This window comes from Octopus bimaculoides, chromosome 17 (genome assembly GCF_001194135.2).
Source record: "Octopus bimaculoides isolate UCB-OBI-ISO-001 chromosome 17, ASM119413v2, whole genome shotgun sequence".
In the NCBI taxonomy this organism is placed as follows: Eukaryota; Metazoa; Mollusca; class Cephalopoda; order Octopoda; family Octopodidae; genus Octopus; species Octopus bimaculoides.
Genome location: NC_068997.1, coordinates 504,098 through 519,149, shown reverse-complemented (window position 1 = coordinate 519,149; position 15,052 = coordinate 504,098). Strand labels below are relative to the sequence as shown.

At 37.2% G+C, this 15,052-nt stretch overlaps 1 protein-coding gene across 1 annotated transcript in view; it reads left to right on the top strand.

Annotated features, from left to right (window-relative positions):
- Positions 1–9,925: 9,925 nt before the first annotated feature.
- The window catches only part of LOC106883228 (V-type proton ATPase subunit F), a 21,102-nt gene continuing 15,975 nt past the window's right edge, over positions 9,926–15,052 (top strand). The window contains exon 1 of the mRNA XM_014934157.2: positions 9,926–10,070. Within this exon, the coding sequence (XP_014789643.1) occupies positions 10,023–10,070 (48 nt within the window). The 5' untranslated portion in view covers positions 9,926–10,022. The remainder of the gene's footprint in view (positions 10,071–15,052) is intronic.

Below are 15,052 nucleotides of genomic sequence, written 5' to 3'. Positions count from 1 at the left end.
TGTGTGTGTGTGTGTGTGTGTGTGTGTGTGTGTGTGTGTTGAGAAATGGGAGCAGATGCTAGCTTGTGAAGGTCTGTATTCATTTTTCTCCCATGGATATAATTTTTGTAAGGAAGCGAGTGTTCCTCACGAACCAAAGTAAATCCGCATCTCATGTCGAAGACGAAATTGTCATTAGCGCATACACGAAGCCATCGTGCAGTCTCACAACTCGACATTTGAAAAACAGAATCTTCTCGGAAAGAAGTAAAAGAAAAACAATACCAATTGGCAAAACCGATCATCGACCTTGGAAGATAAACAGCTGATCGAATCTGAAGAAAGGATTAGGGTTAGGGTTAGGGTTAGGGTTGTGATTTGCGATTTGCTACTACTTTCAACAGGCTTTCTTACATAGATATCTTGCCCAGATCGAGCAATCAGCCTAATTACTTGAAATGTAGGATAACACAACGATGTAGCAGTTTATACAGAAGAAATGAAGAACCTTAAAATATATTTTTGAACAACACAAGAAGAAACTGAAGGCTTGAAGTATATATATATATAAGATAGGCTTCCCTCGGTTTCCTTCCACCAAGCCTACTCACAAGTCTTTAGCCGGCCTGAGGCTATGGTAGAAGACACTTACCCAAGGTGCCACCCAGTGGCACTGAACCCGGAATCCTATAGTTGAGAAGCAAAGTTCTTACCTCACAGCCATTCCTGGGCGCTCACCACAACCACTCTTAAGCTAAAAGTATTGACGATTAAACCTAACTCGACTGCAAGGGTTGGTTTGTCTGAGAAAATTCAGAAAATAGGCAACACGTACAACCTTAGAACTACGTTCAAAAGTAAAATCACACTTCTCACCAAAGATAAATCTTTCCATGACTAATGAGAACTTAAAAACTCTAAGTATGATATTCTATGCAATTTGGGGAAGTATTCTAAACATGAAACTAAGACTTTCTAACAGTCTGAATAAACTTCGAAAAGCCTTCATGAAATGAGAAACATTTTAGTTGAGAACGGCTGAAGATATATAATACAAAGAAGGAAATAATTTACCGCTGTGAAAGCAAATTTCCGTGGTTGTTTAAGGGCCACAATGAAAACTTTATAAGATCGAAGAATCAATACACAAATGACTTGAGATGATGACTCACTAAATCCAGCGCTGATATCAGATCAATATGGCTGCCTTTACTGAAAGGTAAATATAATCTTTTCTACTCTAGGCACAAGACCCAAAATGTTTGGAGAAGAGGCCAGTCGATTAGATCGACCGCAGTACGTAACTGGTACTTAATTTATCGACCCCGAAAAGATGAAAGGCAAAGTCGACCTCGGTGGAATTTGAACTCAGAAAGTAAAGAAAGCTGAAAGGTAAATATAATAACCTAAAAATGTAATGTTAACTGAACATGTGTAAGTGGTCTGATGAATAAGAGCGTTAGTATTCTTAACCTTCTGTCTGTCCTGTGCATGCTTTGGACGGACAAAAAGTTAATTTTAAAATAAATTTTATAGTGCAAAAGCATTCCGGTACTATATACATATCGAGGAGTAAGACATCTAATGACATTTGGAAGGTGAAAAGTGGTGTTTATGTGAAAATTAATAAATTCCTCAATTGCAAGCGTTAATATTTTGTAAAATTAAATTCTTAAGACTAGAAAGTCAGATTTTGCTCGTAAGAAAAAAGATAAAACAGAAATTTAGAATATATAAAATCTAACAAAATACATGCAGTAATGTATAATTTTGGTTTGGTTATTATGCATTGATAGTGAGATCTCTGACCAAAAGCATTCTACCCATGTCTCTTATTCTTTTAATAATGTCTAGGACCATCTTATCTTATGTATCTTTTCCATATTTATGACGAGTGAATTTAATTTGAGTGATATTTTGCGGATATTTCTAATAACAGGCGGCCTTACAGAGATTTTCTCAAGCGGTTCCCTCATTGACTTGTATATCTGCCAAAAGAAAACACCCAGAGATGGTCGTATTTTGTCAATTCATTACACACTATATATTTGCTCTTCACTTCAACTTTATTATTATTATTTTAGTTTCTTTGTCGAAGTTTTTTCGTCGTATGTCATGTGACCGCTTCAGCTCTCTTTATCCCACATGTCTCTGAAGAGCTCACAAGATGTATGACGAAAGAAACTAAAATAGTAATAATAAAACTGAAGTGAAGACCAAATTTACAGTACGTGTGTTTAATTGGCAAAATATGACTCTCCTCAAATATAACAATATGTTTCAACACACGAGTTCACATCAAAAATCTTGCAAAACAAATACATAAACATAATAAACATATTTTACATTGTTTTCTTTCGGTGACATCAGTTGTCCTCGGCGTCTTTATCTTATCCCAAGTTGGTACTAATCTCTGGGCGAAATACATTTTTTTTTTTTTATAGTTTCAGCTTAGAGCTGCGGCCATGCTGATGCACCGCCGTATATCTATTCTGTTGTATTTTTCCTTTATTCAAACCCGGATTTTTCAGCTATTTATTCAAGACAAAAGATGTTAATAGATAAATGTTAACACAATAACAATACCATTGTAAGACGTGTGATCCTACGATACCAATTCCATCAAAGATATGATCGATTTCTAAGGCAGATCCACATTGATCTTCGTCTTCATTCTTTACACTTTTGACTTAACAATGAGAGGTCTTCTTTCTGCTATCAAATGACTGCGCTCTATAAACTGAAGAAACGAGCTAAGCAATAATATAAAACACAAAAAGGAAATGAAGTAAGACTTCAAGTTGAAAGATTAAGAAATACTGAATGAATACGGAAATAAATACCATCACTTGTGGTGGGTACTAAGAGAATATACCCATAAACAAAACACACACATACATATATATACATATATGCATACATATATACATACATAAATACCGCCTGAACAGGATAAACTATCCCTATTTTGCAGAGAAAAGTGTGGGTGGCTAGCTGTGGACTCAAACTCACATCCCCGTGATTACATGTCACGATGCTTTGACCGATTAAGCTAAGCTACCCACTACAAATTCCTCTGCAAATTAAAATATATAAATCTCGCTTTATGAGACGCTCTCATATGTTAAATTCAAATTACGACAAACGTAAATAAAACTTCGTTTGTTTATTTACGTTTGTCGTAATTTGAATTTATACATAAATACATACATATATGCACATGCACACACATATATATGTATGTACGTATGATTTTTCTATGAGCGTTGTTTAACTTCTTGAGAGAGTTCAATCCGTTTGCTAACAAAGCGATAAAACTTTTTGAATTAAGAGCGTTTGTAAATAAGTTGTTGAGTTAGTGCATTGGTTGAACTATCGATGCAGACACCCAAGTGTGTGCATCAGTTCACATAAGTCACTTTCTTTCGCTCTTTCTTCGTGAAACTGAGTATTTCAAGGTTTTTATGCAAATTTATTGGTACTTAACCTAATGCACCTATAATGATAGGTACAAACGAGAATTCATGGTCAGGGTACGAGAACTGTACGTTCCCCATTAATTCGCCATGTATGTTTGTATGTATGTATGTATGATAGATCGTGCCGGCCGTGAGCTGATTCGGAGAACTCTTCTCACACTGCTTGAGAGGGCATTTTTATCCCGAAATATTGGAAGATTAAATACAGAATTTTAGATATTTCTACACCTCCGTTATTTATTGGCAACGCCATATTTTATTCTGATTTATTCCTTATTGACATTGCCAAAAAGTTTTATTAAAAGTCACCATTTTGCTCACATATCGCAATGCTTCAAACAAAGCTTCAAAGACACACATACACACACACACACACATGCACTATCTTAGGCACTTACGCCTAGTCATGTATGGTAGAGTACAGAATACAATATTAGACTAATGAAAGTGTTATAATGGTATACACACACGCACGCGCACGACCCTGTATATACATAGTTTTTACATACGTGCATACATACATACATACATACATACATACATACATACATACATACATACATACATACGTATTGTCTCTCTTAGACAGTACTTGCTAAACAACAGCAACAAAAAAGAATACATCATCTTAATGCATAAAAGCAAAGAAAATGACATCCTACATGTCGGCAGTGAGTTCCTCGGAAAGCACTCTCTTCCTGACGACCTCCCATGTGTAGATATGAAACGCTCAGTATGCTTTAAAAGGCTACGCATGTATATGTTTCCAGAAGACTTGAAAATAACTGTAATATCAATATGAAGTGCAACCTCTTTTGGACTCGCGACTGCTACATCACATCACATTTCGAAGGCATTTGCAATCCGAGAAAAGGAGATAATAAAAAATACTTAGTAAACAAAAGAAACGGTGAAGCTGTTGGAGTCCTAGAGTGCAACGAAAATGTCGAGTATGTCACATTTCTGTGGAAGATATCATATGTGATCAGCAGCTGCTCGAAAATATCACCAAGGTACTACCTTACTGTGTGACAAGACGTTGTTGCTAAAACAATATACAATGCAATCCGGAAAAAAGACTGTCCTAGATTAAATACAGAGATCCATCCCTGTTACTGAATACATAAACATGAACACAAGGAATTCTAGGGGAATATTCCCATCAAAACTTATCTCAAGTTTTGGATATCGTTGTTCAGTACAGACGAAATACAAGTATGTAGCATCATAGAGGTCAGCCGTCCTACAGATATGAATATCTCTTTGAAAGTCAAAGAAAATGAAGATAATTACAGACAATTGCTTCGAAACCTCCAGCTTCTATATCCGGATTACAAATTCGCATTTAGTGCACTTGATTTTGTGAGTAAATACCTAAGTAACAATTTGGATAAACTAGGGCTTTCAGAAAAAGAAATCAACCAGCTAATTCACACATTACAAATATAATCTGTAAGTGGAACAATGAAAATATGCGAGACTTTTCTCAAGTTTAGAATGAGGATTTGCTTTTATATACATCATAAAGCTTTGTATCTTTGATAGAAGCTAGCTCCTTACAAGAAGATTTCAATTATTTGAAAATAGAAGAGAACATACATGTATAATATACATGTACTGCTTAAAAATGATGCTGCTGGAGATTGAAAAAATATGCAATACTCTCAAGAAAAAAATGTAGTCAGGGTTATGGAAACTATAAAAACAAACCCTAAGACTTTCTGTACATGTACTAAAGGGACATTGCAAAGTAGAAATACTCTTCCAAAAAATAGAAAATGTCTCGCTAACTTGTTAATCCTAAAGGATAAGCGAAATATTGAATGAGCCATTAAAATGTGTTTTCACGCACCCAACCTCTGAGACACATGCCAGTTAGCAAACTAATGAGCTCTTTGCCACTACATCCGTACATAGGGGGTGAAGGTGCGGGGCCTAGAAGTTAGGGTATCCGGCTCACGATCGTAAGGTGGTGAGTTCAGTTCCCTGCGACGCGTTGGGTCCTTGAGCAGAACACTTTATTTTACGTTACTCCAGTCCACTCAGCTGGTAAAAACGAGTCGTGCTTGTATTTCAAAGAGCCAAGCTTGTTGCATTTTGGGTCACGCTGAATCTCCCTGAAAACCACGTTAAACACACACGTGTCTGGGGAGCGCTCACCCATTTGCAGCGTAGTCGGAAAACTGTGAGTGGTTACGTGACTTTTTAAAGAACAATGTAAAGTCCAACAAGGTGCTGTTTTGGGACCATTGCCGTTCTCGGGTCACTCTATTTTTATTCACAGTGCTTTTATATGATACATTTTCGCCTATGTCTAGGTACTCGTAACATTCTTAGTGTGGAATGGGGGAGATAGAAAGACCGTTGATGCACAGCTTTTGGATTTTTACTTTCCTCGTTCTATAACCAAATATGAACATTTCTTTTGGCCAAATTCCATGCCTATATCAGCTGAAAATGTTATTCCAGTTGTTTTTTTTTGGCATTGTTAACACTTTTAGCATAGATCTTCAGGTCGTATGTATGTATGTATGAATGTATGTTATCAATCAGTTTCATTTCTGTATTTCTTGTCCATAGAGAAAGAGCCGGACTCTAGCATAGATTCAAAGCTCCTTCATTGGAACTTTTATCAACATCATCTAGGTATTTGTGCATATGTGTGTGTGTGTGCAGTATTTGGTGTTAGTGTATGCGCAGATTTGTATGTTTGTTTTATGGATGCGTTTTTATGTCTAGATGCATGCATATGTATTTATGTGCTAAATTTTGGGAAAGTTTTACATATCTTTACAGTTCCATTGGTGGCTTGAATCTGTAGTCTTCTAATCAGCCTTTTTCGTTCAGGTTTTGAGAGCCCTAATTTTTTCAGGTTTTTGTTGAGGCAGTTCGTTACATATCCCAATGCCCCAACAATCACGGGTATGAATCTGAACTTGTAGTCTGGGTGGAGCATCTGCAAATTTCTCAGTAGCTCGGCGTAGTTGTTCTCTTTTTCTCTAATCTTTAGTGGGATGTTGACATCCGCAGGACAGCTGATTTCTACTACTGCACAGAGTTTCTCTTCTCTGTCCCAGATTACTATATCCGGTCTATTATGTCTGCACTTTATTGAGGTTTGTATGTATGTATGTATGTATGTATGTATGTATGTATAGAAGAAACTTCTTTAATATATCAGTTAGTGATGATATGAGCTTAAATTCAGCCATCAGCCTCAATGGATTCCTCACAATCCTTAAAAAAGAACAAAGAATCCTTAGAAAGAGATCCTCTTCTTGCAAGTCCTAGACTTCCCAAGACCTGTCTCTCCTCTCATCTCACATGCTAGCAAAATCATGCATCAAATAGGATAAAGATGATCACTTTCTGAAAGATAATGGCTTGCTCCTTGACATCCAGCATGGCTTCCGCTCCGGAAGAAGCTACCTTACACAACTTCTGCAGTTTTTTGACTGGGTGTTAAAGCAACTTGTGAATCACTCAACTGCAGATGTAATATATCTCGATTTTGCAAAAATGTTTGACAGAATTAATCACGGATGATATGTCACAAGCTGCGAAGACTCGATATAGTTGGAAAATTGGGAGAGTGGTTACATGACTTCTTAGAAGACAGAAATCAAGCCGTAGCAGCCAATGGACCTCGGCAAGAAGTCCATTAGCTGTTAATGTCTCGGGGGGCATTACTAGTGAGTGGGATGCCTCAGGGAACTGTCTCTGAGCCGCTGATATTTGTGATGGCACTCTCAGACATGCCGTCAGTTATCCTGACAACCACTCTTACTAGCTGTGCTGATAACACAAAATTGGCACAAGCACTCGAAAATCCTTCCAATGCTAATCTTCTACAGAAAGCGCTAGATGCCATTTGCAAATGAGCGAAAGAAAACAACATGCAACTTAATGCAGGACAATTCCAAGCCCTTCGATATAGGCCAGCTTGTGCTGACATGCCGCAATAAAAATACTTTGGCCCAAAAGAAGCGGCAATCTATGAGTCAAACACAGTGCAGGTCCTGGAAATTAATATGCGCAATGATGCAACGTTTCATGTATATAGCACCAAGATTGTGGAAACGTGCAGGTGAATGGCCGGATGGATTCTAAGAACTTTCTGAACAAGGGACCAGAAACTACACTGGTCCTATGCAGGACATTTGTTCTCAGCCACCTGGCCTACTACTTTAATTTATGGTCACCCCACTGCGTCAAATTAACAGGGAACTCGAGGTAGTTCAGTGGTGCTACACCGAGAAGATTGCATCAATAAAACACTTGAGCTACTAGAGAGACTGAAAGAATTGCAATTCTACTTCCTGGAGCGCAGTTGGGAGATATACAGGGTGATATACATATGGAAGATCCTAGAAGGTCGGGCACCTTCTAGGATAGTCATATCAAACAAGAGGCCACTGCACTTTCAAATGTTCCTCCCATCCCGTCTAGAGTGTGGACCATGTACTGAAAGGCCTACAGCTATTTAATATCTTGCCAAAAAAAAAAAACCCCCAAAAAAACTGAGAGATCTAGAAGGAATTGGAGGTAGACGATTTCAAGAAGCACCTTGACCTTCTGCAGTCCAAGATCTCAGGTGAGCCCTACATCAAAGCAAAACACTCAAACGAGTGCAGCAATATCAAACTCCCTCGGCCAGCAAAAGCCAATTGCAAGTTAGACTCACATACTTTTCATATATATTTAATGTAAACTATTTGAAAACTATTTAATTCTCTGCGGAATTGTTCAAAGTTTTAAAATAATGACGAAATCGTTTCAATAATAAGGCACGAGATGAGTTCAAATATGGCCGAGATCGACTTCACTTTTCGGAGTCGATAAAATAAATTCTAGTTGAGGGCCGATGTAATCGGCCCCAGTACTCAATTGCGCCACTCCTCTAAGATTTCAGGCCATGTGCCAAGAAAAAAAGCCAAGTAGGCAAGGGAAGTGAGAGAGTGCAGGGGAGCAAGGGAGTGAAAAAAATATGCGTTCCACGTTGGGAATGTGAAGAATAAAATAAGTTATTTACTGTTGGTTGCGATAGAAGGAAAATTAAAAGGGTAGAATGTTTCGTGACAAAATATATACTGGTTAAAGGGAAATAACTTTTATTAGTCGGTTAAAAGCAATAAAAATGCGTCTAAATTTTAAAAGTTTGAAACTAATGCTAGGCGGATTGATATAATTAGTTTTGTAGAAAGAGATTGAAGGGGAGACCAAGTAATATAAATGAATTATACAAAAATAAAAGTATTTAGAGAAAAAGAGATGGAAAATGTTTGAAGATTTCAACAATCCCAAACAGAGTGACGTATGATGATTGTTGCCATTAATATTACTAGTATTACTCAAATTAGGCAGACAAATGCAGGATCGCAAATGTAAATAATGTAAACTTGATTCAATTGGGATACAGATATATGGCACTAAAACAAACTGAATTAATAATACCCTATAAATTGTAAGCATTCTAAAATAAGCCATAATTTTCTTGTACGCACACACTGAAAAATAAGAAACCGTATAATTTTACTTACTTAAATTACTTATATGTAAGTTCTATTCTGCTTCTATGAGACATAAAATGTTCGATAACCTCATCGTACAACGAAACACTTTATCATTAGTTTTGAAAACAAATTAAGATCAAAGTTATATGATGATATTGTAAGAAGAAGAAAATTATTGCAAAATCAATCAGTTTTAGTTTAAGAATTTTAAATTAATTTAAACGTACAACTTCTCGCCACGAAAACGAACATGCGACCGTGCTGTCAAAGCTGTCGCACATCCTTTGCTATTAATTTTTGGCCATTCTCCCAAAATATGTATGGCACCATATTATGTGAGGTGTGCAGTGTTATTTCAGGACGCCCGCCATCAAATTTCAAGTAAGGGCATAAAAAAAGTTTTCCATTATGTTATGTAACTAAATTAATGAGTAAGGTTAATATCTATAAAGAATTTGCTATTTTCGATGGGTGTGCAGCGCACACCCGGAGTATACGCCCCTGTTCACAACCAACTCTACTCCGTTACTCAACTTTGAGCAGCCACACCTCGCAGTCATACACACTTCATCAGCCACATCTTTCTTTATGTTTTTATACGCTTTTTACACACATTAGTCAAGCTGCTCACCACTGAACAGCCCATATCCAGTCAACCACGAATTTCTTTGTCGCGTTAGATAGACACTCAAATATTTGTATTTTTTTTCTTTTTCTTATCAACCTGGCTATCTATCATAGGTTTTCTCGTCCTATTGGCATTCAGATAAACACTGGCGTATTTTAAGCGGAGAATAGCTTCTTAATGTTGTTTTTGAGCAGAGTAGCATCATCAACATATCACAAGCGCCATAGATTGAGCGAGATTCGAATACGGTTAAAGGTCTAGTTTAACCTGCCCAACCGGAACAGAGAGTAAAAAGATAAATGAAAAATGCAGACAGCATTAGTGACGTCAGCGGAAGTTGTACCACGAACGATAACTCCGACTAATTCATTTCTTCGTCTCGTGATTTTCAGAACATTTGAAGGTCCTCCTTAAATTAAAAGAATGTCTTCGGCAGCGAAAGGAAAACTTATGGCTGTAATTGGAGATGAGGTAACTAGTTTTTTGTAACCCATTCTGAAGTATTGTTCAGTGTTATCAATTTAGAATACAGGTGTTAGCTTACTTTGTATTTCATACTTACGTGTAAATAATTCCTTCAGTTTAACGTTACTTCGACCATAACATTCCGATAACGTCTGCTTTAACTAAAATATATTTGTTTTTCTCGAAGTTTATTTTTCTTTATTGCTCGTTGCTTATTTTATATCATAATTTCCATCCTGTGTTTATTTAATTTTGTGTGTCTTGATAAGCGAGAATTGCAAATAAAGCTCTCTTCAAGAAAATTAAATGTTACCTGTATAAGGTTTATCCTGCGAATTCATTGATTATTAAATTATAAATGGTCATTCCTGTTGATTAGAGAAAGAATTAGCTGAAGTGTTTGCCAGAGGGTCCGTCGCTACTTTGAAAATTAACGAAATACAAAAAACAATTTTATATTAGGTATGATTGTGTGTGTGTGTGTGTGTGTGTAAGAGTGTTGTCTATTACATATAACAACGTAAACATCCTTTGACTTTCGCTGAATTTTGTTCTACCTGAGGATACTATCCTATTCTATCTATTTTATTTCCAGTCTATTTTGCTGAATGTTATTCCTGCCCCAGGATAACAAGGTCAACCTTTGGCTATGTCAGAGTGACCTCCCTTTTTTATGGTTCTATTTTTCGTATTTCTTCCCTAATTTCACTTCTGACCAAACCGGATCAAATGACTAGTAAAAAGTTAAGGATGGTACCTAGCCAACGAGGGATCCTCTACATAAGCGCTCAAATTGCTAGAAATACTAGCCAAATCTAAAAATGTGTTATTTACAAAACAAAAATAAATAAAATGCTTAACTCTCTGCCTCTCTCTTATTCTCTATGCTAATATCTAACAACTACGACCATATAAATTGTTTATTGTTTTTACGCCCACACATACGTACATATATATATTTATATATTCATAACCATATTAAACCTATATGATACTACAGTGATGTAATTATACGGAGGCTCTAAGCCTCGTATCTATACGCTATATTTTCTAAATGATTAGCAAAAATCTATGGCTTCTATAAAGAGCGTCAACTATTTAACATCGTCTCTTTCCAAACTCAGAATTAATTTTATAAAACGGTCTGTTGCATTTTGGGAAAGATACTGTTAACAGGGAATAACGATTTTGAAAAGCTATTTTCGTACTTAAATCTAATGTTATTGGCGTTAAATGGGAGTGGAGTATGTAATATTTATAAAGATAATCAAAGAACGTAACATTGTAATACTTCATGTAAAATAAATATAACAAATGAAAAATCCTTAAAGAATCCATAAAAATTCCCGGATCACTACCAAAATTTTATCATCTGTTCTTTGTGTCATTACCAACTTTACCTGCAAGTTTCATCAAATACTGTTCGGAAGTTTTTTTTTTTTTGTTATTTCGCACACAGACGGACAAACCTACGCCGATGAAAACACAACCTCCTTCCTTGGCGGAGGTAATAACGTGTCTATAGGCATAGCACATAAGAGGTGAACAAGCACTTAATTTTGGTAACCTTAACTTATCGCCGAATTACGTTAGCAAACCTCTCCTTGCGATACCCTAGACATAGTGTGCGTTTAAATAGTAAGAATGGAAATTTATTTTACATTATTGTCTTGTTTTTAATTATGTTGTGAAGGCGCGTGGTCTAGTGGTTAGAGAGTTCAACTCTCGCTCGCAAGCTCGTGGTCCCAGACTGATGGCATGTTATGTTCTTGAGCAAAACATTTCATTTCACGTTGCTTCTGTCTAACGAGCTGTATAAATGGGTAAGCCTGCAACGCACTTGCGTTCAATTTAAGGGCAATGCTATCCTTCTCACCTAGGCGGTGAGGTGGCATCATTTGAAAACTACAACAGTGCAAAGAAGCGCATTGTAACCAGTGGTATATAACAACATTCGATAGTCTGGATGATACAATGATCTTTAACTATGTCAGCACTGTGTGAATTTGGTACGTATATAACTTAGTAGTTTTTGTAGTTTTATATTTGTATAATTTGTTGAAAACTAAAAAGCTGTTTCCTTCCCCGACGGAAAAATATGAATAGCAGTATTTTTTCTGTTATAGATGTAACCTGTTGTTGGCACTCCGTCACATACGACGTCGAGGGTTCCAGTTGATCCGATCAACGGAACAGCCTGCTCGTGAAATTAACGTGCAAGTGGCTGAGCACTCCACAGACACGTATACCCTTAACGTAGTTCTCGGGGAGATTCAGCGTGACACAGTGTGACAAGGCTGACCCTTTGAATTACAGGCACAACAGAAACAGGAAGAGTGAGAGAAAGTTGTGGTGGAAGAGTACAGCAGGGTTCGCCACCATCCCCTGCCGGAGCCTTGTGGAGCTTTAGGTGTTTTTGCTCAATAAACACTCACAACGCCTGGTCTGGGAATCGAAACCGTGATCCTATGTCTGCGAGTCCGCTGCCCTAACCACTGAGCCATTGCGCATCCACAGATATAACCTTCATAACTCTACTAACAATAAACTACAATCTCGATAGGTCAATGAGTCCATTTAATTCTGTTGCACATTATATTATATATTACTCGATGTAGTTCTGTCTCTTTCCTCAACTATCCTTCACTCTCTGTTCTCTTACTTTCGAACCGTTTTGATGTTTATTAACTATTGTTTTGTTCTCTAGAACGTTTTATACAATTACTACAATATAACCATGAAATTATTATTGGTATTCAACAAAACAAAGAGAACTGAATTTATCCAGCTGTTTGCTCATATTTCTAATGCATATCTCAATATAATGGTGTCCTTTGGCTATATTCAATCTACTCCCCTCTTTCTTAAACTTACCCATATTTCTGCCTCCATTTCATTATCTAGAATCAAGCCTTCAGATATTTTTATAATTGAGTAGTAGTAGTAGTAGTAGTAGTAACAATGTATATTGACCCCAGAAACCTTTGAACCGATGTCAATAAGGACTAATCTAGTTTCAAGACATATCTAGTGCAGAGTTACTTTGTTATATCCATTCTTTTTATAATATTAGAAATAGTTTCAAGGCAGTGGATTGACAGAATTGTTAACCTGTCGGATGAAATGCTTCGGCAACATTTTGTCCAGCTCTTTACCCTCTGAGTTCAAATTCCACTGCAACCAACATTGCCTTTCATCCTTTTAGGGTTGATAAAATAAGTCAAGTACTGGGGGTCATCGTAACTGACTAGACACCCCCCCTCTCCTCAAAATTGTGCTGGCCTTGTACCAAAATTTGAAAGAATTATTAAACATAATTCCTTCTCTCTTCATGTGTGTGTGAGAGAGTTCAGTTCTGCAACCAGCTCCAAATTGGCTAACACTACATTGCTCTACATGTGCGCACCTGTGTCTCTCTTTATCTCCCTCACTCTGGTTCTTGAACAAAGATTAAAAATATTCACCTTAACAGCAGCAGTATGATTTATATGTAGGAAGGTGGGCCAACTGTGTGGTTAAGTTATAACCAGTTACAGGCTGGATCCCACTGAACAGCTCCTTTGGTAAGTGTCTTTAAAGAAGTGCATGAAACTTGGTAAACCAAAACTTGTTTGAATTGATAGCCTTAATTCATTGCCAGATTTAACACAACCTTCTGGCACTTGGTGAGAGTGCTTTTAATTCAGTTTACTCTGTTGCAACATATTTGGGGCAGGTGTCTGCTTTGAGAGTAATTTCTTCTCATCAATCAGCATCCCTGTGAATGAGACAGGAGTCTCTGACTGGTCTTCCCCGACTAATTAAGCTATAAAAAAAAAGTAATTAAGCTATAAAAAAAAAGTAGTCACTCTGTGAATCAGTTGTAGTTGTTTCACTTAGTTTATGAACCCTTTGCTTAGCTGAAAAAACATCTAAGACATTATAGGCACTGGTGTAGCTGTGTGGTAAGAAGTTTGCTTCCAAGCCACATGATTCTGAGTTAAATCCCACTGTGTGACACCTTGGGCAAGTGTCTTCTACTATAACCTCAAGCCGACCAAAGTTCTGTGAGTAGATTTGGTTGACAGGAACTGAAACAAGCCCGTCTCTCTCTCTCTATCTCTCTCTCTCTCTCTCTCTCTCTATCTCTCTCTCTCTATCTCTCTCTCTATCTCTCTCTCTCTTTATATATATATATATATATATAGCTTGCTTACCAACCACATGCTTCCGGGTTCAGTCCCACTGCGTGGCATCTTCTACTATAACCTTGGGCCGACCAAAGCCTTGTGAGTGGATTTGGTAGACGGAAACTGAAAGACGCCCCTCGTATATATGTATGTATGTATATATATATATATATATGTGTGTGTGTTTGTGTTTGTCCCCCCAACATTGCTTGACAACCGATGCTGGTGTGTTTATGTCTCCGTAACCTAGCGGTTCGGCAAAAGAGACCAATAGAATAAGTACTAGGCTTCCAAAGTATAAGTCCTGGGGTCGATTTGCTCCACTAAAGGCGGTACTCCAGCATGGCCACAGTCAGAAAACTGAAACAAGTAAAAGAGTATATATATATATAGTTGGTTGCGTTAGAAGTTAAAATAATCATCTAAGGGATAGAAGTATCCATTACACTACCAGTATATTACCTATATTTAACCATAGATCAATACAAATAATTACAGAGGCATCAAGCTGTTAGATCAGGTTATGAAAGTTACAGAGAGGGTCATAGCCCAACTAATTAGGGAGCGAATCAATTTAGATGAGATGCAGTTTGGGTTCGTGCCAGGTAAAAGCACTACTGATGCCTTATTTCTAGTGAGACAGTTGCAAGAGAAATACCTAGCCAAGGATAAACCTCTGTACCTGGCTTTCGTTGACATGGAGAAAGCCTTTGACAGGGTCCCCCGATCCCTTATCTGGTGGTCAATGAGGAAACTTGGGATAGAAGAATGGCTAGTGAGAGCTGTGCGAGCCATGTACAGAGATGCGGCCAGTAAGGT